The sequence below is a fragment of the Hyperolius riggenbachi genome, chromosome 12, assembly GCF_040937935.1.
Source record: "Hyperolius riggenbachi isolate aHypRig1 chromosome 12, aHypRig1.pri, whole genome shotgun sequence".
Classification (NCBI taxonomy): Eukaryota; Metazoa; Chordata; class Amphibia; order Anura; family Hyperoliidae; genus Hyperolius; species Hyperolius riggenbachi.
In genome coordinates, this window is record NC_090657.1 from 16,256,148 (window position 1) to 16,280,088 (window position 23,941).

Sequence of the window (23,941 nt, forward strand, 5' to 3'; positions counted from 1 at the left end):
CAAGGGGTGGAGAGCTCCCATACACATAGCAATCGCATCACCCACAACCCAGACCCTTGTTTTTAGTGGGTTGAAATTGTCTTTTGCATCTACTGAATAAAGTTGAATCTTATTGTGTTACTCCTGAGTGGTGTCACTTTTCAGTATTGGCCAGTGGTGAAGTAGAGGTAGCAACCACACCAGGGCCACTGGATCAGAGGGTCCAAGTAGGGGCCATCCTTTAACTACTTTATCAGCTCTTTATTGGTGCTAAGCAGGTTATGATCACCCCTGTATATGCTTTGATTAGTTGTAACCAGGGCCAGGCCGCCCATAAGTTGGGGTGAGGCGGGTTCCTCAGGCGGCAAAGTCAGGGGGGCGGCGGCCAGGCCGTGGGTGGGGGGGGGGGCGCTGAGCTGGAGGGGGTAGCTGGCAGGAAGAGGGTATTGAGCACAGTGGCGGAGAGGGGGGGTCAGACCCCCCTCCCTCACCTGAGTCCCCCAATTTGCGCTCCCCCTCTAGCTATTAAGCACAGCAGCATAGTATCATCACGCAGCGGGCGGGGCTGACTCACCTCTTCCGCATACCAGCGTGCGTTCCACTCTTGTCACTTCCTACAATGCCGCCCACTGTACTGCAAGTGGACGGGATTGCAGGAAGTAACAAGAGTGGAAAGCGAAGAGGTGAGGCATCCCCGCCCGCTGCCTGATGATACTACGCAGCTGCGCTTAATAGCTGGAGGGAGAGCGCAGATCGGGGGACCCAGGTGACGGAGGGGGGGGCCCGACCCCCCTCCCCACCACTGTGCCTTCTGCCCCCATTCCTGCCTGCTACCCTCTCCAAGCTACCTATTCTGGGGGAGGGCTATTATACTGGAGGGGGGGGCGGCATCTCACAAGTTTGCCTCAGGCAGCAAAAGGTCTAGAACCGGCCCTGGTTGTAACCATTAATAGACTGTTCTTACACCTCTTTGACACTGCAGCTGTCCTTGGCAGGTTTTGGTGCTTTACATGAATTGTTATACATAGAGCGCCCCAGGGGGCCCAATGTAAAACTCACACTGGGGGCCCAGAGCTTCTAAGCTACACTTCTGGTATTGGTATGTGTTGAATTACGTTTAACATTATTGTGCCACTCCTGAGCACAGTGTCACTATTCAGTATTGGGATGGAATGTACAGAGGAACAGATTATTTCAGAGAAATCTTAACATTATTGGGGGGGGGGGGGGGGGGGCAGTAGAAGACAGAGAAATCTCACCATTGGGGAGGTGCGGATATCCATACTGCCCTGAGCTATCTAACCATTGAAGGAACGTTCAAGACACAAATTACTGCCAGAAAATATTTTGTTTGTGATTTTTTAAAAAACCTGGTAGGTGAATACAGTCTATGGTTCCACCTCTATACTTGGAATATTAGTTTTTTGTCAGAGTGACCTTCAGACTGAAGGAATGAATTATTTCTATCTGTCATAGGACTGGCTACGATTTATAACCATCAGCTATCAGACCTAAGTGACCTGCAGGAGATCCGCAAAAAGATTGGTGTTTGCCCGCAGTTTGATGTCAACTTTGACCTTCTCACCGTAAAGGAGAATCTGCAATTTTTTGCAATGATTAAAGGAATTCCTTACAAGAAAATTAAGACTGAGGTATGGATTGGCGAGAGTTGGTTTAGAAATATTTACCTTTTAAGTGGAAAATCTATACAATTTTGTAATAAATTTATTTCTTAGGTAGAAAAGGTCCTTTCTGAGTTGGACATTGAAGACCTTCAGCATCTGAGAGCCAACAAACTGAGTGGAGGCCAGAGGAGGAAACTGACACTAGCTATTGCTGTACTCGGAGACCCAGAGGTGACAAAGAACTCTTCTTTTAAAATAATTCCAAACTTTGTATATAAAAATGTATATGTGGTGCTCGTCTCAAGTGGAAAATGGTTGATGTAAATAGCGTATGAGTGGATAGCGCTCCTTTCGGGAAAGTCTTCTGTTGGTTGAGCTGCTGTCCATGTCTCCCTCACTTTCCAATGGGCAGTGACAACCACACATAAGAAATTATACAGAGTGGAAAGAATTGGAATCCTCTACATTTGTTTTGTTGCTGCTCCTTCCTTTCCTATCCCTGAGATGGTCTCATGCTTCCTACCATCTCTTATGTCCTTATCCTTCAGGGGTACAGTACCGTAATAGAAACGATTTGTTATTTCAAACTTAAATTTTCTCCAAACTTAACTTGCTACACTATATAGGGCTCTTAGTGCCCTCTGTCTTTTTTTCCCTCTGGAAGGCACATTGTGATCTCCAGAAACCTCCCCTTCCTTTCTGTAATAAAAATTGGAAGTTATTTAATTTATATACTAATAGCTAATTAAGCCGACAGAAGCATGGGGATCTCCACTGGGCTGCAATAGACCAAATGGGAATCTTTAGCAACAAAGAGGATTGTCATTGGTTCAAGTAATAAATCTAGTTACAAACCACTGAGTAAACACTACAGAAGCTACACACGTCTTGTCCTACCTAAGGCCATGTGGTCTCTATTATCTAATTGCCACTAGGAATGGTAAATCAGAGGCAAACAATTTCAAGTTGTTGCATGATTATGCAAATGTATGTAGTTTTAATGCTACCTTGGCAAGATTTGATTGGTTCATTAAACCTTCTTCTGCCACCTCTTGTATCACAGAATGAATAGTGATGGCCCAGCACTGATGTTGCCTTTCAGTCCCAGTCAGCATCCTGTGACAGCAGCAGATCGAAGCGTGATTGAGCTGTGCAGACTGATGCATGTCTACTTTGCCATTGAGCATGACTGCGGCTTCAATGATTCAAATGCACAGTTTGCACACTCGCAACCTCTTTGCTGCTGCACGCAAGGCTGGTGCCTCTCTCACATCTGTCGTGGTCCAACCCTGCGGATCATGCAACAGGACAATGATCCTGAGCACATGAGAAATTTACAATGGAATGACATGAATTGATTGCACCAGAAAAGAGTTTTACTCAATGAATAAAACTAAAAACTGACTTTTCCCCACTACCGTACCTTCTACTTAAATTTTCTAGTAGAACTGTAAATAATATTTCTCCTGCTGGCATTTACAGCCCTTAATAGGCTTTGGCCTCTACAAATGGCCTCTCGCATTTGCATCTCCCTTTTCTCTTTTTCAGCCTTGTCTCCAACTCTCCATTCTCTTATACTTCTCGTTTCAATCCGCTGTTATATACTCTATTCAGCTTGCCTGTGGTCTTCACTTCCTCCTTGAGGAACACAATCTTCTTTTCATTATTCCTTTGGATACATTTCCTTCTTCCTTCATCTTAGCTGTAGGCTGCTAAATTATTCCGTCAGCATGAATTTGGTAGGAACTCCAGATAGTCCAATTATCTTTCTATTTTTTTAATCTACTCAAACTAGGTTCTTCTGCTGGATGAACCGACTGCTGGTCTGGACCCGTTCTCCAGGCATCATGTGTGGTCTATGCTGAAGAAGAGAAAAGCTGGACGGGTCACCCTGTTCAGCACCCAGTTCATGGATGAGGCTGACATCTTAGCGGGTAGGAGGACTAGGTAGATTTCAAATCATGTCTTCTCACAGTCTTGAGAAGTGGTGGCAGCATACCCAATCTCTGAAAGAGATCGCCGATCGTATCAACTGTACATACAACTGAAATTGTATCTAAAAGGTTACTTTGTCTACAGTGCTGAATGCCTTCAGAAGACCCCCAGTGGCTGAGGACTGAATGGCAAGCTGCTGTGACAAAGGAAACCCGGAACTTGAGGGTGATGTCACATGGTCTCCAATTATTGATTGCAATAGCTGATGATGAATATGGAATCAAGCATGATACATGTAGACCAATGGGGGGGGGGGGGGGGGGGAGGGGAGGGCACAAAGCTGCTTTGCAGAGGCTCCCTGTATTGCAGAGCAATGGGTGGTTGTGACAGTATTGTCGCTGCTGGGGGGGGGGGGGACTTGCAACAAAGCCTGGCAGACCTGCATTCCAGAACGATTCTATGGGGCCAAAAGTATCTGTCAGAGAAGCAGCAGTAAAGATGAGCTGCAGTGGTAGTCTGGTGTGGAGGTGATTATTTGATCAAGATTAAAGGAGAAGAAAGAAAGAAATCACAGAAGAAAGAAGTGAGGATGGGGGAAAAAAGTGTTTTAATTTTTTTTAAATGAAGTTGAAATGTTCTCTACATTTACCATTAAATAGGTTGTACCCTCTTTACCTTATTAATGGGTAAAGGGCAGGCATCTGAAAGTCACCTAATTAGAGTAGACTCCCAGATACAGTACCTTTATGAGTTCCTCACCCCCATTACCTAGCCCAACATTCGTGGTGGCAATTAACCCCACCTCTAACGCATAGAGGTGGGGATGAGCCCCCTGTCCCCTTAGACACTGCATCCTCCCCACCCCCCAAAATAGTGGAGATCGCGCGGACTATTGTTATGGCGTTGTAGCGAGGCCAACAGTCACTCTGCAGGCAGACTGATGTCAAATCTTGTGAACATTCATCGGTTGGGTGCTCATTCATTTTGTATCTTTTAAACTGATGTTGAAAAAATACAGTATGTTATCTCACCTATGTATCTAACCTGCTAATTCACAAACTAAACCCCAATACTGAACACAAAATTATGGTCTACAATGAAAATGCATTTGTCTGTCTGCTGTGCCTAATACTTTTTCTCTTCTTGGATTCCAGACCGAAAGGCTGTTCTTTCTAATGGGAGGCTAAAATGCGTTGGCAGCTCATTCTTCCTAAAGCGGAAATGGGGCATCGGCTATCACCTGAGGTAAGCCTGGCACCGAAACTACAATTCAAACTGTGGGTGGGAACTGGGGCTCAGCAAAAAGACAGCGATTCAATTAAAAGGGACATCAAATAACCCATATTCAGATTTGAAATGTTTGCACCATGTGGCAGACAGATACTGGAGCACCATCTCTGAAGTAGTCTAAAAAACAAAGCGGATGAAATGATTGGTTGTTTTTAGAAAATTCAGGCAGTAGTTGTTTACAGATTATTCATGATCACATAGGCCATGTTCAGGATGGAAATAAATCAATTTAGGAGCTTGATTGAGATCTCCTAGAGTCTGTGATCACAATCCTCCTGACATCATCTCTTTTTTCCTCTCTCTTGGTGGCCAGAATACAGATGACTCCATCAAGTAACATCGAGGCTATGGCATCTCTCATAAAGCAACACATCTCCAGTGCCAAGCTGGCCACACAGAATGTCGAGGATGTCACCTTTACCCTGCCATTCCAGAACATGGACTCTTTCCCAGGTACAGAATTCCGGTCACATGTGGAGGGCAAAATGTTTATACCACAAATTCAGAAGTACCTAGGCTTACTTGCCAGGAGGGGCAATATTAAAACTAGCCCATAAAAGATGAAATCAGGAGTTTCAATTTCGTGTGATTGAGGGAAATGGGGAATTCCTTGTGCAAAGGACTAAAACTGCACCTAAATGGCTTTCATTGATTTCTAATGTACGTGCTTTTGGCTTGAAATCATACAAAGCAGTATGGTCATGACACATGAAGCCAGTGGCAGACAAAATAGTGGCCCCTTTGCAGTAAGATTGAAGAGGTAGGATGGGATTTTAACAAGATTTTACAAATTCTAGCCCCAGTTCCATTGGATTTATGTAATATTTTTGACACTACCCAGTTGGTGCCATTCATGCACTAAGCACTAACTACACTAATCTCTAAGTCATATCGCTCAATTTCACTTCTTTAGTGTTTTGTTAAAATCCCCTTGCTAAAATATAGACTATTAGATTCCACAAAGTAAAACATACACTGATACACACAGACAGGGGCGTAACTAGAAACTACTGGGCCCCCCTGCAAAACTTTGGATGGGGCCCCCTCCCACCTTTGGATGTGGCCCCCTCCTTTGTCTACAAAACTTTGTATGATTCCTTATCAGTAGCTGAGTAGATGCAGTCATTAGAACAATTGTGCAGAGAGCAGAAAGTTTTTTTCTCTCCTTGCCCTTAGTTGTCAGTCTCTCAGGATAGTGCCCCCTGTGGCTGCATCCCTTGCAGTCTCTATTGTTACGCCCCTGCACACAGACCTGTCTGGCTTGTACATGTACAGCTTCATCCGGAAGGAGGAAGTGCGCGGTAGTGAGTCGTGGAACGCATCTCATTGGACGCGTGCGAGAGTGTGATACGCATAGAAGCGGCGGACATCTGGGTAACATCTGGGTAATTAACTCCCTGTCTCCCATGCACACACCTGAGGCAATTAAGCCTCATTAGAATTACAAATTCGAGTAGCTAACTACCCGTAACTACTCGTGAGCACATCCTTGCTTACTACAAAGCAGTAAAACAGGAACCGTTTTTATTTACAAAACTCACAATCTTAATACCTTAGAAAATGTGAAATATTCATTTGCAGTGCCTTATCATTTTAAGTTGCTTTTTTAATGTTCTATCAATAAACCCAGTTAGTAAATGAAAGTGGACCTAAATTCAGAATTTCCTCTCTGCTCTAAAAGCTCTAATAGCATAATAATCTTTACAGAAAAAAAAACCATTTCTTTGTTACAACTTAAAGGGAACCCGAGGTGAGAGGAATATGGAGGCTTCCATATTTATTTATTTTTTAAACAAACCAGTTGCCTGGCAGTCCTCCTAATCCTGTGTCTCATACTTTTAGCCATAGACCCTGAACAAGCATGCAGCAGATCAGTTACTCCGACTCAGCCGATTTAGGTCTTACTGGATTATCCATATGCTTGTTTCAGGGTTTGGAGTCAGACACTACTTATGCCAGAAGATAAACAGGACTGCCAGGCAACTGGCTTTGTTTACAAGGCTTTGTTCATCCCTCTCACCTCGGGTTCCATTTAAAGAACTCCTACAGTAAACTTGCAGTGTTTACTTCCTGGGAGCACAGAAAAGGTTAACCTTCTGTGTTTATATATTAGCACAGAACAATGGCACAGCTGACGACCTTGATTTATACTTGCTGATTACTTGCTAATATGGGGTAATTAGACAGGCTCATCTCTCGAACGACACACAATTTCACACACAATTTTGTGAATTTCTCAGCAAATATGTGTTTTCCTTGTGCAAGAGTTTAGGTCCGCTTAAAAAATATATATTTTTATTTAAACAAAAACTCATTCTGTTTAATACTTTATAAATTACTTTTCTTTTTAACTTAAGTTAACCACTTAAGTACCAGCGGTCTCTGGTCCTTAAGGGAGCCGCTGGTACAATACCAACGGAATCCTGACGAATCGCCGCGCATACCCTCTGCAACCGCCATCACCGCCGCACGCTGGGATCCTCCTGACATAGACTCTGCTGCCTCTATGGCGGCAGAGTCATATGAGCCGGTCAGGAGCCGATTTCATTGGCTCCTGACCGTGTCTATCAATGTAAGCCAATGGGAGCGGCCTACATTGATAGACACGGCCAGAAGCCAATGAAATCAGCTCCTGACTGGCTCACATGGCTCTGCCATCATAGAGACAGGCAGAGCCAGTGAGCTGCGGCGAGAGACGTCGGGTTTGAGCGGCGCGATCAGCGGGGAGCGATGGAAACGGTGGATGCGCACTGCGGCGGTGATTGAAATCTACGCCCTGCCACCCAGGAACCCACCAAAACAGGGCATAGATTTCAATCACCGTGGTCCTAAAGCATTTAAGGAGTTCTCTGAAGTGGGATAAAGGATGATGGCATATGTGAACTAGTGTTGGGCGAACATCCAGATGTTCGGGTTCGGGGTGGTTCGGCCGAACATGCCCCCGATATTCGGCATGTTCGGGCCGAACCCCAAACCCAACCCGAACATGTCCCTTTGGGGCCCCCTATAGGGTCCCAGCATAAAGGGAGAGCATGCCCCGAGCGCGGGGGGTCGGAAATGCCCCCCTCCCCGCTAAGCTCTCCCTTCTGCTGGACCCTATAAAATTACATTGAAGTCCCCCAAAGTACCTGGCAGGAGGAGGGCAGGAAGCGGGCAGCCGGAGATCACAGGCGCTAGTTCCATCTACATGATGACACGTACCCTCGTACGCGTCATCGCAGTACTTCTGCTCTCTCTTGACGCAACTTACAAATGTAAACAGGAAGTGCGTCAGAGAGAGGGCGGAAGTACCAGATGGTACTAGCGCCTGTGATCTCCGGCTGCCCGCTTCCTGCCCTCCTCCTGCCAGGTACTTTGGGGGACTTCAATGTAATTTTATAGGGTCCAGCAGAAGGGAGAGCTTAGCAGGGAGGGGTGGGGGGCATTTCCGACCCCCCCCCCCCCGCGCTTGGGGCATGCTCTCTCCCTTTATGCTGGGACCCTATAGGGGGCTTTGTTCGGCCGGACACGGCTGTGTTCGGCCGAACACAGAAGGCCTGTTCGGGTTCGGGCAGCGTGGCCGAACACCCTCCCGAACACCATGAGGTGTTCGGGGGGTGCCGAACCGAACCCGAACAGGCCAAAATCCGGGCGAACCCGAACAGTGGCGAACACTGTTCGCCCAACACTAATGTGAACTCATGAAACAGAATATTTGGTTGGTAATGCATTTTTTGTATTTTGTTCAGCTCTTTTCTCTGACTTGGATAACCACATCGGTAAGAACATTGTTAGTTATGGCGTTTCCATGACTACACTGGATGACGTGTTCCTGAAACTAGAAGGAGAGGCGGAGATTGAAAAAGGAGGTGGGTTTACGTCAACAGGTAATTCTGGCAGCTGTAACAGGAGCCCCCGTTCTCTCACTAAAAGAACAAACAAACAATCCACTGAAGTCTCAAAGTATCAATCACTTTAATTAAATTCTGCGTACAGATCCCCTATAAACCCCACTAAAAAGAGCAGCCTGTGATGTATCACTATACCAACTACACAGCCGGCATGTGTCAATCAAACAACCATGCACATCAACCACACAGTCCTGCATATAGTCCATAAGACTCCCGGGAGCAATGAAAAATTCATTATAACATTCCACAGATAGAAAAATGGTATGCTGGGTGATGTGGGTATGATAGTCCGGAATTGCACTCTTCAATAAACTTTGCTGGGATCATGGACAACAGATATATCCTGCATGCAATATGCTCTTGACATATAATTCTGTGATAGATCAACTCAACAGCAAAGCAAGCGGTAAGCTGGGCTGAGGCAAAGCTAAGCATATAGGCAGAAGCACAAGAGCGTTGTATAGAGGGCTCTCACCACCTCCAGACAGTATACCACGGTGCCCAAGAGTGTCTCACAACCTCAGTGGGTATCGATCGTCTTTGTATCACTCCACCGGCTGGCTCATCGCCGGGAGAATGCTGAGGTGTCTGTTCCCATACCACGCCTGCCGCAGCCTCCGCTCTTCTCAATTTCCGAGTTGTATCCGGACTGTGCACAGGGATGACGTCATCACGCTGCCCTCTCTCCGTAACTAGTATCGCCCGTACATCCGGGCTTCTTCAGACGGTCACGTGAGCGGCACCATCACGTTGTTTTAAGCCCCTCTGCACCTCCTCCCTTAGGCATAGCCACACCTCTCAGTCATGCTGATTGGTTGTCTCTGCATCAGAGGGCAACATCAGAGGATGGAATACGTATTTTTACAGTTCCTTCAGTTCAGCAAATAGCATAGTTTGCATAGGGAGAGCTAAAGTGGAAGCAATATTGCTAAGATACAGTCCGCATCCTGTTCACATATCAAACATTGTCAGATCTTCTTGAAGACAGTAGTCACTCCACCATAACGGGCTAACAGACCCAGCAAAAAAGTCAAAGATTTTATACTTCTTTTGTTGTTTTTTTTCATTCCCCTGTCTTTTTACACCCATATACTCCATCAAATGCAAAGCATCAATTCAGCAACCACAAAATGCAGCAGACTCATTAGTTAACCAATCAAGCGGCATATGAACAACAGATTCAAGTACACCTTCCGCACCAAGCACACCATATCCATTCTCATGTTGGTAAAAAAGGTGCTAGTGAAAGGTCAGAGTTTAATCCATCAGGCATAACAGTACCCAACCTAAAGATCCAGCTGGACTCAATCTGGCACAGTCTTCTATCCAGATCCCCTCCCCTGGTGGGAATTTGCAATTTCACGATACCCTTAAATCGCAAACAATCCGGGTTCTTATCATGAAAAAGTTTAAAATGTAGTCCCAGTGGGCTTGCCTCGTCACCTGCTTTGATATTCCCAACATGCTGTTGTATCCGTTGTTTGATCATACATGTAGTTTTCCCGATATATTTCAAGCCACACGGGCACTCAATCATATACACGGCAAATCTGCTCTCGCAATTTATAAACGTCCGAACATCGTATGATCGTCTCGATCGCGCATCAACAAACACGTTGGATCGGTGAACCAGGTGACAGACACTACATTTCCCACATGGGAACATTCCCAGAGGTCGCGTAGAGGGACCCAACCACATCCTCGCCGATTGCCTGCTTACCGACCGATACTCCGATTGCACAAGCATATCGCGAAGGTTGGGTGCTCTCTTAGCCGCCATTCTGGGAAAGTCCCCAACCACCTCAATTATCTTGGGGTCCAGCCTCAGAATGTGCCAATGTTTGGCCAATACTCTCCTAAGTTGATACCAATGCATGCCATACTGTGTAATTAACCGAAGGTTCTCATTCTTTGATTTACCCCCCTCCTTCTCATATGACAGCAATGAACTCCTCGGGGTATTGTCACTGCGATCTCTTGCTTTATCCAAGACTTCCTGTCTATAGCCACGTCTGGAAAATCTGCTACACATCTCATCAGCCTCCTTCACATAATCATCCTCTCTACTGCAGTTCCGTCTGACCCGTAAAAGTTGGCCGAACGGTATCCCCTGTAGGAGTGAGGATGGGTGAAAGCTAGAGGCGTGAAGCAGAGTATTCCCTGTTGTCGGTTTCCTGTAGGTAACAGTACTCAATCTGTCAATGTCCTTTCTGATCAACAAATCCAGGAAGCTAATTTCTTTGTCGTCAATGGTATACGTAAGTACAATGTTCCTATCATTCATATTTAGTTGGTCTAAGAAGACCTCAAGATCCTCTCCTGTACCCCGCCAGACCATGAAGACGTCATCAATATATCGAATCCAGGCCACGGCGTGCGCCCCAAACACCACATTCGAATATACTTCCTGACGCTCCCACAAGCCAAGATGAAGGCATGCATAGGCCGGGGCGCACGCCGCGCCCATCGACGTCCCCCTGGTCTGGCGGTAGTATACACACCGTCAAACCTGAAACAGTTTAAGGTAAGTACCATTTCTAGGAGATCCATGATAAGCTGACATCTTCCAGGCTGCATTGCCCCCACATTTTTGAAGAAGAATTCCACTGCACTCAACCCCACATCATGTGGGATTGAGGTGTACAATCCCTCTACATCAATGCCTACAAGTAGATCCGTCGGATGTATCAGCAAGTCATTTGTCAGGAACAATACGTGTCGCGTGTAAGACGGTAATTCACTGACCAAATCCTCCAGATTCGTGTCCAAAAGCGTCGATACTTTTTCAAATGGACCTCCGACCGCCGAAACTATCGGACGGCCAGGAGGAGTCTCAGGATTCTTGTGCAATTTGGGCAGCAAATACAACACTGGAGTTCTGTAGTGATCAACCTTCATGAACCTCCACTCATCATGACTAATGGCACCATCAACTGTTAAGTTGATCTATCACAGAATTATATGTCAAGAGCATATTGCATGCAGGATATATCTGTTGTCCATGATCCCAGCAAAGTTTATTGAAGAGTGCAATTCCGGACTATCATACCCACATCACCCAGCATACCATTTTTCTATCTGTGGAATGTTATGATGAATTTTTCATTGCTCCCGGGAGTTTTATGGACTATATGCAGGACTGTGTGGTTGATGTGCATGGTTGTTTGATTGACACATGCCGGCTGTGTATTTGGTATAGTGATACATCACAGGCTGCTCTTTTTAGTGGGGTTTATAGGGGATCTGTACGCAGAATTTAATTAAAGTGATTGATATTTTGAGACTTCAGTGGATTGTTTGTTTGTTCTTGATCTGTAGTACCACTGTGAGGCTCCCCTTGACTAGGGTTTTTCAATCCTTTCCACAAAACCTAGCGCATGGTACTAATTTGTTGGACTTATCTAACTAAAAGATGGTTTATGAAGATACTTTCACAGGGACAATAGACATTTTAAAAAAAATGTTTTTTTATAGATCTGATCAATGAATTGCAATTTTTTGTCAGTACATGCAAATTTGGTTGCACTTTATATGAAGATTGAAAATGGACCGATTAAATGCAGTTGCAGCTGATTTTAAATGGGTCCAATTTGAAATGGGATACAGATGAAAGATGACATAAAAATGACAAAAATGAGATAGCAAATGAACAGATTGATATAGTAAAATATTAGGAAAAAAGTCTGAGCAGTCTATGGTATTACTGTGTCCTTTTCAAAACTGTAAGTATAAGTCTTTTGTTAATAGTCCAATCGGACAGCAGATGGATCTGGGATTCAGGGTTGAGTTAGCATGTAAGGGCGCTGACAGTGTGTGTGTGGTGTGTGTGTGTGTGTGTACAGTGTGTGTACAGTGTGTGTGTGTGTGTGTGTGTGTGTGTGTGTGTGTGTGTGTGTGTGTGTGTGTGTGTGTGTGTGTGTGTGTGTGTGTACAGTGTGTGTGTGTGTGTGTGTGTGTGTGTACAGTGTGTGTGTGTGTGTGTGTGTGTGTGTGTGTGTGTGTGTGTGTGTGTGGTGTGTGTGTGTGTGTGTGTGTGTGTGTGTGTGTGTAGTGTGTGTGTGTGTACAGTGTGTGTGTGTGTGTACAGTGTGTGTGTGTATGTGTGTGTGTGTACAGTGTGTGTGTGTGTACAGTGTGTGTGTGTGTGTGTGTGTGTGTGTGTGTAGTGGTGTGTGTGTGTGTTCAGACGTTTAACTCCCTATATTAGGGAGGGGTCATTTAGTGAGAAAGCTGGGCCGGCAAGGAAGAGGTAATGGGTTTATTGCTCTACTGTACAAAGGAAGAACAGACTTTTCCCCTCTTAGAACTGAAGGTATTTGCTATTATTCAGGTTGGAGTGAGCATAGGAGGTGTCCCACAGTGCATCACTGCTGAATATACAAATCATCCCATTGTTGTCAAAGGTAGAGCAGAAAGCACTGGGAGGGTTAAGCCTCAGTGTTTACTGTATGGAATGTATGCAATACAGTCTATTCACAGTTGCTGATAAGAACTGATGGGAAGTATGTAATACAGTCTATTCACAGTTGCTGATAAGAACTGATGGGAAGTATGTAATACAGTCTATTCACAGTTGCTGATAAGAACTGATGGGAAGTATGTAATACAGTCTATTCACAGTTGCTGATAAGAACTGATGGGAAGTATGCAATACAGTCTATTCACAGTTGCTGATAAGAACTGATGGGAAGTATGCAATACAGTCTATTCACAGTTGCTGATAAGAACTGATGGGAAGTATGTAATACAGTCTATTCACAGTTGCTGATAAGAACTGATGGGAAGTATGTAATACAGTCTATTCACAGTTGCTGATAAGAACTGATGGGAAGTATGTAATACAGTCTATTCACAGTTGCTGATAAGAACTGATGGGAAGTATGTAATACAGTCTATTCACAGTTGCTGATAAGAACTGATTAGACACTTTGATCTGTCTAAACAAACAAACACTGAACATAGAGAAGGGAATTCCTTCAGCAACTTTATCTGGAATAAAGACTGTTTACTGTGTGCTCTGCTAGAGTTAAGGTGGCCATACACTGGCCCGATTCGCCGCCGTTTCGACAGCAGATTCGATGACTGGGATCGAATCTGCTGCCAATCTTTCGCGCTACACGCCGAATTTCGATCCTTTTCGTCCGATCCCGTCGATCACTCCGTGCGGAAAACTAGCGTCGATCGCCCGCGGGTAGGGAGCGCGTCGCTAGCGGCGTTCGATTGCCTGATGACCGACGCAATAGAGCCGCATACATTACCTGCTCCGCCGGCACGTCTACGCCTGGTCACCGCTGCTCCGTGTCCGCGCTGGTCTCCGACATGCTTCAGTTCCTCCGGCCCGGCAGGAAGTTTAAACAGTAGAGGGCGCTCTACTGTTTAAACTTCCTGCCGTGCAGGAAGAAGTAAAGCATGCTGGAGCTGGAGACCAGAGCGGAGAAGACAGCGGAGACCTGGGGACTGGAGTCGCGCCGGCGGAGCAGGTAATGTATGCGGGGGGGGGGGGGGGGAGGGGGAGCGGCGGCAGCACCACCACCACCACCACCACAACAGATTGTGAACGGTTTCAGGCTGAAATCGGTTCACAATCTGTTTGCAGTAAAGGTAGCCATACGATCCCTCTCTGATCAGATTCGATCAGATAGGGATCTGTCAGTTGGTCGAATCTGATGGCAAATCGACCAGTGTATGGCTACCTTTTGGGTTTTCTTTAAATGTTTAATTTATTTTTATTTGGTTTAATTAAATTTTCTTAAATGTTGTGTAATTTAATTATTTTGAGAAATGTTTTTACATTTTATTACTGGGCAAATTAAAACACAAAAAAAGAGCTGTCATTTATTAGAAAGACTTTCATGGGTGCCATCTGTCTCTACTCTGTCTGCCTGTTTGTTTGTTTTTTTCTCTTTAAGAAAAAATCTACCACTGCTTTAGGCAGAGGCTGAATTGCGTGCTTGTTAGACAGCTCTGCACCAGCGAGCGCCATTCGGCCTCTTGCACACTGCAAGCGATTCAGATTCCGATTCCGCTTTTTTAATCTGTTTTTACATCCGATTCCGATTCAGATTTTTAATCTTAACTGCATGCTGCGTTTTTTGATCCGTTTTTCTGTTGAATGTATTCAAGGAAAATCGGAAACGGAATCGGAATCGGAAACGGAATCGGAATCGGAATCGGAAAACGGATTTGCAGTGTGCAGGGAGCCTTCAGCTGCTGTAGCCAAATGTCAGTGCTTGTAACAACATGGTCTGAGCACTGCGGCAGCCACACTTAGATATAAATTCATGGAAGCATTGCCTGTACCAAGCTCTAACAAATGCCCTGACAATGCACTAGGTCTTCCTTAAACACCACTTCAAGGGTCTTCTGCCTCTACTTTGAAGCATGCCTTACTTTTTGAAAAGACCCCCTCCAGGGGTGGCATTCGGTTAGTAGTAGTACATGAGTTTGTTTGGGCTTGAGTTAAGGCCATTTAATTCAAATATTGATAATGTTCAGTTACCAGTCTTCTACCAACTGACTATTCCTTAACATCCCCCTATCCTCCCCCCAATGTAAACTTCTCAATGTCTTCCCCCTTGCACAGAGCTTCATGACACCTACCTAACCCTAGCCTCCTGACACTGATTGTTGAAACTAACCTCCCCCTATATTAGAACAAGTAGGAGGCGCCCGGGGTAGAAAATGTGTATAACTATATAAATATAGCTCTATATGGTAGTATCCAACAATAATAATTATAGTATAGAATTGTCCTACCTTATTGATGTGACTGGGGATAAAGACAAGTGGAAGTTCAAGATAAAAGGTCAATTTTATTGGTGCACTAGACGCGTTTCATGGCTACAGCCGCTTACTCAGGTCAATAACAGTGCCTGATAGATGGGAATTCCGAGTATCCAGGCGCCATTTACTGGACCTACATGGCGCCCGGATACTCGGAATTCCCAACTATCAGGCACTGTTATTGACATGAGGAAGCAGCTGTAGCCGTGAAACGCGTTGTCTAGTGCACCAATAAAATTGACCTTTTATCTTGAACTTCCATTTGTCTTTATGCCCAGTGGGACATCTTTAAGGTAGGACAACTCTATACTACAATTATTATTGTTGGATACTACCATATAGAGCTATATTTATATAGTTATACACGTTTTCTACCCCAGGCGACTCCTACTTGTTTTAATTTAGTTGATACCCCTAACGATTTAGGGGAGATTGGGTCGAGGTATCTCGACCGACTAATCACCTTTTGGAGCAGCGACCACCCAAGTACCAAAGGCCGAGTGCGGATGGTATTTCCCCACCTGCGATGACGAGTGGTTGCCTCTTACGACAACCCACTCTTGTGAGTATAATCTCAACTGTTTTATAGTAACACCCTGATCTACTAACAATATTGCACCAGATTGGGCTTCCAGATCTATCTGTGTTTTTTCTTCTGCTATTCTGACAGTAAGGTGCTCAGTTTAACTTACCCGTGGTTTCTTCCAGCCCCTTCAGGCCCCTCACAGTTGTTCCATTCAGCAGCTGTCCCCTCCGAAAGCTGCATGTGCACACCTGGGCATCCTCAATTGCGCTCTCATTGCTAGGAGTGTTCCTCGTTTGCGCACTGTGAAAAAATTGCAAATGTTCCATGGTTTATAAATCACTGTGTCACTTTCTGCTGTCACTATTTGCCATCAGTGTATGTCAATGCCTGCTGTCATCATTACCTGCCATTATTACTGAGAACATGTTATCTCGGCGCCGCACAGGGCAAGCCGGTATGACGGCACTCTCTGCTGCCGCTAAACTCCCTGGCTGCGTTAAATACTATTCCCCCTCCAAGTTGTAGCAACTCGGAGGGATATGTAATTTGGGGTCTGGCGATTGCCGGAGCCCATAATTACCAATATGCGGGGCGCGCATCATTGCATTGCTGCTATGACGGCGCTCAGTGCCGCACGCCAAAATGAACTGATTCAATTATTACTTTCTTTCACTACCTGCTATCATTATGTCACCACCTGCTTGTCACTACCTGTCATCATTTCTTGTGGTCGCCATGGCACTATCTACTTTCATTATTACTGTACGGCTTACCACTTCCTGCCCTTTCACTATGCCTACAGTCACTTCCAGCTGTCATCATGCCACTATCAGCATTCTCTGCCTGAAGTCTATTCTCCTTGATAAAGGAAATTCATAGTAACGAAAACCTGAAAGAGCCCTTATGTAACCTATTGAAAAATATATTAAATAAGTTAAATCCTACGAAAGTAGGTTCCCTAGGTATTCACACGTTAACAATCTCATTTTCAGATTATGGCGTTTTTACTCGGGAGCAGAGTGCAGAAGAGGAACACTTTTCTGTGGAGCCTGATGAGTCCATCCTGCTGATGTCAGATTCAGGGACTCCCACCATCAATGGGATGGCGCTGTGGAGACAGCAAGTATTAGCAGTGGCCAGAATGAGATACTTGAAACTCATCCATGACACGAAGAACTTTCGATCCATGTGAGTAATGCTGTAGGACACGCCAGGGACTTCGTGAGGTTAGAAACATGCACATCAAAGTGATATCTGGAAGTTCTAATGACACATCTTGAACCTACTATGAACATAAAGTGACATTTTTGTTTCAGAATCCTTCTGCTGGTCCTTTTCATCACCCCCCTTTTGATATTCTGTATAGTCCTAAGCGTGTTCCACACTCTCCACATTTGGGAACTCACTCCACACCTATACTTCCAAGGACCTGGAGATCGGTCACACAAGTATTTCACCCACCTTCTGCTCAACAACAACACAGGTGAGAAAGAAATAAAGATATCCGCTACTCTTCCAGATGTGTATAGTCCCCCTCTGTTTTTTCTCTTATTGTCATACTCATGCTCCTGCAGCTCGGTGTTGGCGTCCGTCTCGTCTCGTATGTGCGCGCTTCACTTGCCACAGCTTGAAGCCTGTGGTGGGGGGCGTGTGTGTACGCTTGTGTCATGCCGAACTCGGCTTTGCGTACGCATGCACGGAGTTTCGTGTTCAGGTGTTCGCATGCATGATGTACGTATGTACGCGTCAATCAGCCATCCTGCCAGTATGAAAGGCCAGTCTCTCCAGCAGTCAGGTGCTGTTCGTTCTGACAGCTAGTGTGGGTTCCTGTGTTCCCTACTGCGACCTTACCTTTTTAACCTGCTAATACTCCTCCTGTTGTGACCCGGCCTGCCTGACTACTCCGATTCTCTCCGCTGATCTGACTCCTGCCTCTGAATTTGACTACTCTTGCCTGCCGCCTGTGTCCTCCCTAGCTTGGATACTGATTACTCTTGCCTGCCGCCTGCCTCGACCCTAGCCTGGATACCAACTACTCTTGCCTGCCTCGACCCTAGCCCGGATACCGACCACTCTTGCCTGCTGCCTGTCTCGAACTTAGCCTGGATACAGATTCCTCTTGTTACTCTCAGCCTCTACACCAGACTCCGATCTTACTACCTTTATCCCTCTGCTGTACTAGACTTCCACATTGAGGCGTCTTAAACCCTTCAAACTCACCTGGAACTTCAATCTTTCGCAACTTGGTATGACCTGTTCTCTAACTCATTGTTAGGGTGACTCTCTTTGAGTGAACAATAGGCAGCTGAAAGTCCATCATCCCTTGCGGGACGCTCTGGTGAACACCCGTGGGCACTTAGATTCTACACTCTCACCTCAGTGGGAAGGTCAACAGGGTTCAACCATAACACTTATCTCAAGTACACCTATACTCCAGCTGGCTGTATGAGGCCACCATCTTGTGGCTTGGCATTACTTGAAGAGTCCTTCGTTGGGCTGTGTTTTGTGACCTGATAGACAAGGGGCTTTTTTCCAGCCTAGTTATCCTGGATAACTCTGTATTGACTCACAAGCTGCTGCAAGCTAAAGCTGCCCATGCATTATTCAATTATCACTTGATTTTCTTTTTTTTAGTTTTTGATCAATATTATGATCAAAATAAATATAAATATTGCAATTGACATTATGATCTATTATTTTATGCTAAACTAAAAACCAGCATTATAGATCTTTCTTATGATCGATTTTAGCCCTTAGTATTGGTTGTAATATTGCTCAAAAACAAAATCGAGTGATAATTGAATATCATATGGCCAACTCAAAGGGGCACTATGGTGAAAATTAGGCTAGTGGGATAACCCTGGTAGTATGCACCTAATATTAGGAGAATCAGGTACTAAGTATTTTCAAATGTCTGCTTGAGAGGTTTTAGACAGCATATGTAGTGATCCTGCCTGTCATCCCCCTCTGCTGACTTGGGCTGCAGTGCACTTCTTATGTCTACCAGATTAACACACTGGAATGCAGGGGGGGGGGGGGTCAGGGAGTGCTGTGGAAGATCGTAGATAAACAAATAAGCAAGATAAATTACTTGGCTCCTTCTGCATCCAGTGCTATGCTCTTCCCCAGCACTACCTAAACAGTCTGCATATCCCAAACAGCTTGACTAGAGAGAAAGGAGGGGATAAATCAGTTGTAACTGCATTGAGAGGGGCGAGTACCTCACATAGCTTGAGAAAACGACAGGCAGCTTCTCTGCATATGCTGTCAAAAAAAACATTCAAGCCCACATAGAAAAAGGGCTTAGTATCTGAAGCGCCCAATATTAGGTACATGCTACCAGGTTACCCTAATAGCCTAGTTTTCACCATAGTGCCCCTTTTTAAAGGACTACTATTACGAAAATCATAACATTTAAAATACATGTAAACACACTCAAATAAGAAGTATGCTTCTTCCGGAGTTAAATGAGCCATAAATTACTTTTCACCTATGTTGCTGTCACAGTAGCTAGTAGAAATCTGAAAGAACCGACAAGTTTTGGACTAGCCCATCTCCTCATAGGGGTCCTCAGGGTTCTCTTTACGTTCAAAAGCACTTTGTGAGTTAGATGGAGAAACTGCAAATCACTAAGAAGTGTGCAGCGAGCAGGGAGGCTGGCCAATATCTTTGTATAAATCCCTTTCAGGGAGAGTCTTTATAAAAAATAAAGGCCTCCCTCTCCCTCACTAAATATGAAAGTAAACACATTTTTACAATACATCTAAGGCCATTATAGCTAGAGAGTGGAAGTTCCCCTCTGTACCCTCTGTCATGCTACAACATAAGATGACTGAATTTCACTGGATGGAAAAAATAACCTCCTCCCTAGCTGATCAGGAAGATAAATGTGAGGTGGTATGAGCCCCATGGGCAGATAAGTTCCTACAGGGGTGCGTCTGGTCCTGGAGATATTGAACTAGAAAGAGGGCCCAACTTAAGTTCTTAAAGGGGTTCTGTGGGGGTTGTGGAAGAGAAAAACGGACACTTACCTTGGGCTTCTATCAGCCCCGTGCAGCGGTAATGTCCCACGCCGTCCTCCTCCCATCTGCCGTTCTCTGCCGCCGGCCCCGGTCTAAGCGGCATGGGATCCAACTGCGGCTGCGCTAGAGTGGCCGCGCACACACTCGCTTCCGCCTGCGTCATCGGAAGCTTACTGCGCAAGCGCAGTACAAGGCTCCGTTGTACTGCGCCTGCGCAGTAAGCCTCAGATGACGCGAGTGGAGGCAACGCGCATTATTCGTCTGTATGTCAGACGAATAATAGCCCGGTGCCGGCTGCGGGGAACGGCGGATGGGAGCAGGACGGCGTGGGACATTACCGCTGCGTGGGGCTCATAGAAGCCCAAGGTAAGTGGCAGTTTTTCTCTTCAGAAACCCCCACAGAACCACTTTAGGATTATTATTTTGCATTTTAGATGTGGTGGTATTTGTCCTGCGTATCTGAAATGTGTTTTTTAGGCTGAAATTGCTTATTGTATGGTCTGGGTCTACATGAAAAGGGTGCCGGTAAAAAAGGGCGCCTGGTGGAGCCCATATATATACCAACTTCGGCTACAAAAAAGGCGCCTGGTGTAGCCCATATAAACTTCGGCTACAAAAAAGACGCTTGGTGTAGCCCATATAAAAACTTCGGCTACAAAAAAAACAAGGCGCCTGGTGTAGCCCATATAAAAACTTCGGCTACAAAAAAACTCCGGGATGTGTTAATTACTATTCCCCCTCCAGGCCGCCATGGATAGTGGGGGAATGAAATAATTCGGCTTCCAGCGCTTGTAGCCCATATACAAACTTCGGCAAGACAAAAACTCCGGGATGTGTTAATTACTATTCCCCCTCCAGGCCGCCATGGATAGTGGGGGAATGAAATAATTCGGCTTACAGTGCTTGTAGCCCATATAAAAACTTCGGCTACAAAAAAAAGTCAATAATATGGGCTACAGAGGGGCACCTTACTGTAGCCGAAAAAAATATGGGCTACAAAGGGGAGCCCGCTTGTAGCCGAAAACCTTGTAGCCTAAAAAATATGGGCTACAAAGGGGAGCCCACTTGTAGCCTATATCAAAACTTGGGCGCCCTTTTCCACACCTTGTAGCCCATATTTCCAGAAATAACATTGATGTCTATGGCGGCGCCCTTTTCATACAGGCAGCTCAGGCGCCCTTTTCAACCGATCCTGTATGGTCTTGGATAATGTTCCTATGTTTTTTTTCTTTTGTTACTGACGTTGTTGTACCTTGGACGCTTTGATATTTCAATAAATACCTCTTTGTTAAAAAATATAAATAAAGGCCATCCTGAGAATCCCCCATGAAGAAGATAGACTAGCCCAAAACCTGTCGGTTCTGTCAGATTTCTACTACCTACTGTAAGTGACAGCAAGACAGGAGAAAATTAATTTACGTTTCATTTTACTCTGGGGAAAATGTACTTCTTATTTGTATGTTTACATTTATTTTCAATTTTATAATTTTTTGTGGTATTGGTCCTTTAACTGTGAATATAAATCCAATAATTGGCAGTTGTCAGAGCTGTAATAGCAGACTCTAATGTTCCTGAGACTCCCAGAGAGTGGAATAGGAGGGAAAACATACAATGTCATCAAGAGCTCATACACTGGGAACAAGTGCAGTGTGAAAGTGAATGGGAAAAGAACACTTTTCTTCCCCCAGGGCCAGGGGGTAAGACAGGGCTGCAGCCTGTGTCCAACACTTTTCAATATATATATATATATCAATAAATTGGCCTCTGCCCGAGAGGCCTCACCGGCACCAGGTCTCGCACTACATGACACAACAGTGAAGTTCTTACTGTATGCAGATGACCTCCTATTGCTGTCGCCAACTGAAGAAGGTCTACATGACAGCCTGGAAATCCTTGAGAAATTTAGCACAACACGGGCACTCCCCATTAATCTAAAGACAACCAAAACCATGGTGTTCTAGAGGAAAAACAAGTCAGCCCAGAGCCCATCCTTTATACTCAATGACTGTGAAATCCGCAGAACCGATAAATATACCTACCTTGGTCTGGAAATCAACTAATCAGGAAGCTTTAAGTCAGCCATGAAGGCCCTAAAAGCTAAAGCATGCTGAACGTTGTATGCCATCAGGAAAGAACTGTACCACCTCAAATCGCCAGAAAAGGTCTGGCTGAAAGTATTCAACGGTGTCATCACCACAATCCTACTGTATGGAAGTGAAGTATGGGGCCGCCCCACCACCTACCCAGACCAATCAAAATGGGAATCCAGCCCAACAGAAATATTCCACTTGGAGTTCTGCAAACACCTTCTCCATGTTAATTGAAGTACCTCAAACAATGCCTGCCGAGCTGAGCTAGGTGGTTTCCAATTACTGCTTGAGATACAGAAGAGAGTGTTGTCTTTCTGGGCCCTCTTAAGCTAAGTACTCACGGGGGGACAATTGTAGCTGTCGCTGCACACGGGAGCGTGTGCGCGACAGTTCGGAGACAGTTCGGCGACAGCTCGTCGCCAAGTCCCTCTGCATACACACGGCAGCAGAGGGATTAGCGATGCGGCGGAAGCTGTCGCCGAGGTTCCTCCCCCCCGCCGGATGCTCCGTGTACTGTGTGTGGGTAGCTGTCGCTAGCCCGCATACACATGCGGGGCTAGCGACAGTTCCGGTGATGTTGCGGCGACGGCTGTAGCCGGCGATTGAACATGTCAATCGCCTGGCGACAGCTCCGACGGGCGACGGTTCGGGGCGCGCGCGTCATACACACGGACGAACCGTCGCCGCAACACGCGCGTGCCACGTGGTTGTGGCGACGGCCGTACCCCGTGTGTATGAGCCTTTACAGAGCAGCAGCCCTGACTTGCCCCACTACAAAGCCATGCTGCACAATGAAGACCAAGAAAAGCCGTGTGCACTGAAAGTCGTGGTCAGCTCCGTACTCCCTCTAACCCCCGACCCACAGGTCATAAGAAGACTCCAGATAAAACACACCACAGCTAAGAGCAAAGAGGATTATGTGGAAAAATGGAGGAGTGAAATAAAACACAAAAGCTAACCATATACCAGTCTCTACAGAAAGAATATAAAATGGCCCCATACCTGGAAAAGCTCCAAAACTCTCAAGTGAGGAAAATCCTGAGATCTTACTGGGAGAAGAGGAATCCACAGTGACAATCGCTGCACACTATGTCACAGCATGCCACAGACTGAGAGGAGCATAACGGAACTGTAAACCTAAAATTGTCCACAGACTGCTCAGCCATTTTCCCCCTACCCCACCCCCTTCCATGTACCCCTTTTCCCCTTGCTTTGGGAATACCTGTATGAATCTTGGTCATGCCAATAAAGCTATATTTGATTTGATTTGAAGTATACAAACATTGCTGGGTATGCTGTCGGTTCTTAAAGAGACTCTGAAGTCTCAAGAAAAACATCTTTTTATTTAAAAAAAATGTGTTTAATATGTTCGCCCTACCTAAACCGCCGCATTCCCGCCGTTGTAATCTATCTAAATCCCCCTAACTCCCCGGGGGGCAATCCGGGGAGCATTTCCGTGCGAGGCAGAACTATGAGCTGCAGCTCTGCCTCTCAGCTCGTCTGTCAGCGTCGGATCGCTGCCTCTCCCCCGCCCCTCTCAGTCTTCCTTCACTGCGAGGGGCAGGAGAGAGGCGGAGATTCGCTGCTGATAGACACGAATGGAGGCAGAGCTGCGGCTCATAGCTTTGCCTTACACGCGTCTGTCAGCGGCGGATCTCCGCCTCTCCCCCGCCCCTCTCAGTCTTCCTTCCCTGCGAGGGGCAGGAGAGAGGCGGAGATCCGCTGCTGATAGACACGAATGGAGGCAGAGCTGCGGCTCATAGCTTTGCCTTACACACGTCTGTCAGCGGCGGATCTCCGC

General features: G+C 45.8%; 1 protein-coding gene across 1 annotated transcript in view; it reads left to right on the forward strand.

Annotated features, from left to right (window-relative positions):
- LOC137540900 (ABC-type organic anion transporter ABCA8-like) overlaps window positions 1–23,941 on the forward strand; it is a 199,930-nt gene that overhangs the window by 89,640 nt on the left and 86,349 nt on the right. The window contains exons 13-20 of the mRNA XM_068262083.1: window positions 1,456–1,631; window positions 1,716–1,835; window positions 3,400–3,538; window positions 4,694–4,784; window positions 5,143–5,282; window positions 8,558–8,677; window positions 17,021–17,216; window positions 17,345–17,511. Coding sequence (XP_068118184.1) covers window positions 1,456–1,631; window positions 1,716–1,835; window positions 3,400–3,538; window positions 4,694–4,784; window positions 5,143–5,282; window positions 8,558–8,677; window positions 17,021–17,216; window positions 17,345–17,511 — 1,149 coding nt within the window. The remainder of the gene's footprint in view (window positions 1–1,455; window positions 1,632–1,715; window positions 1,836–3,399; window positions 3,539–4,693; window positions 4,785–5,142; window positions 5,283–8,557; window positions 8,678–17,020; window positions 17,217–17,344; window positions 17,512–23,941) is intronic.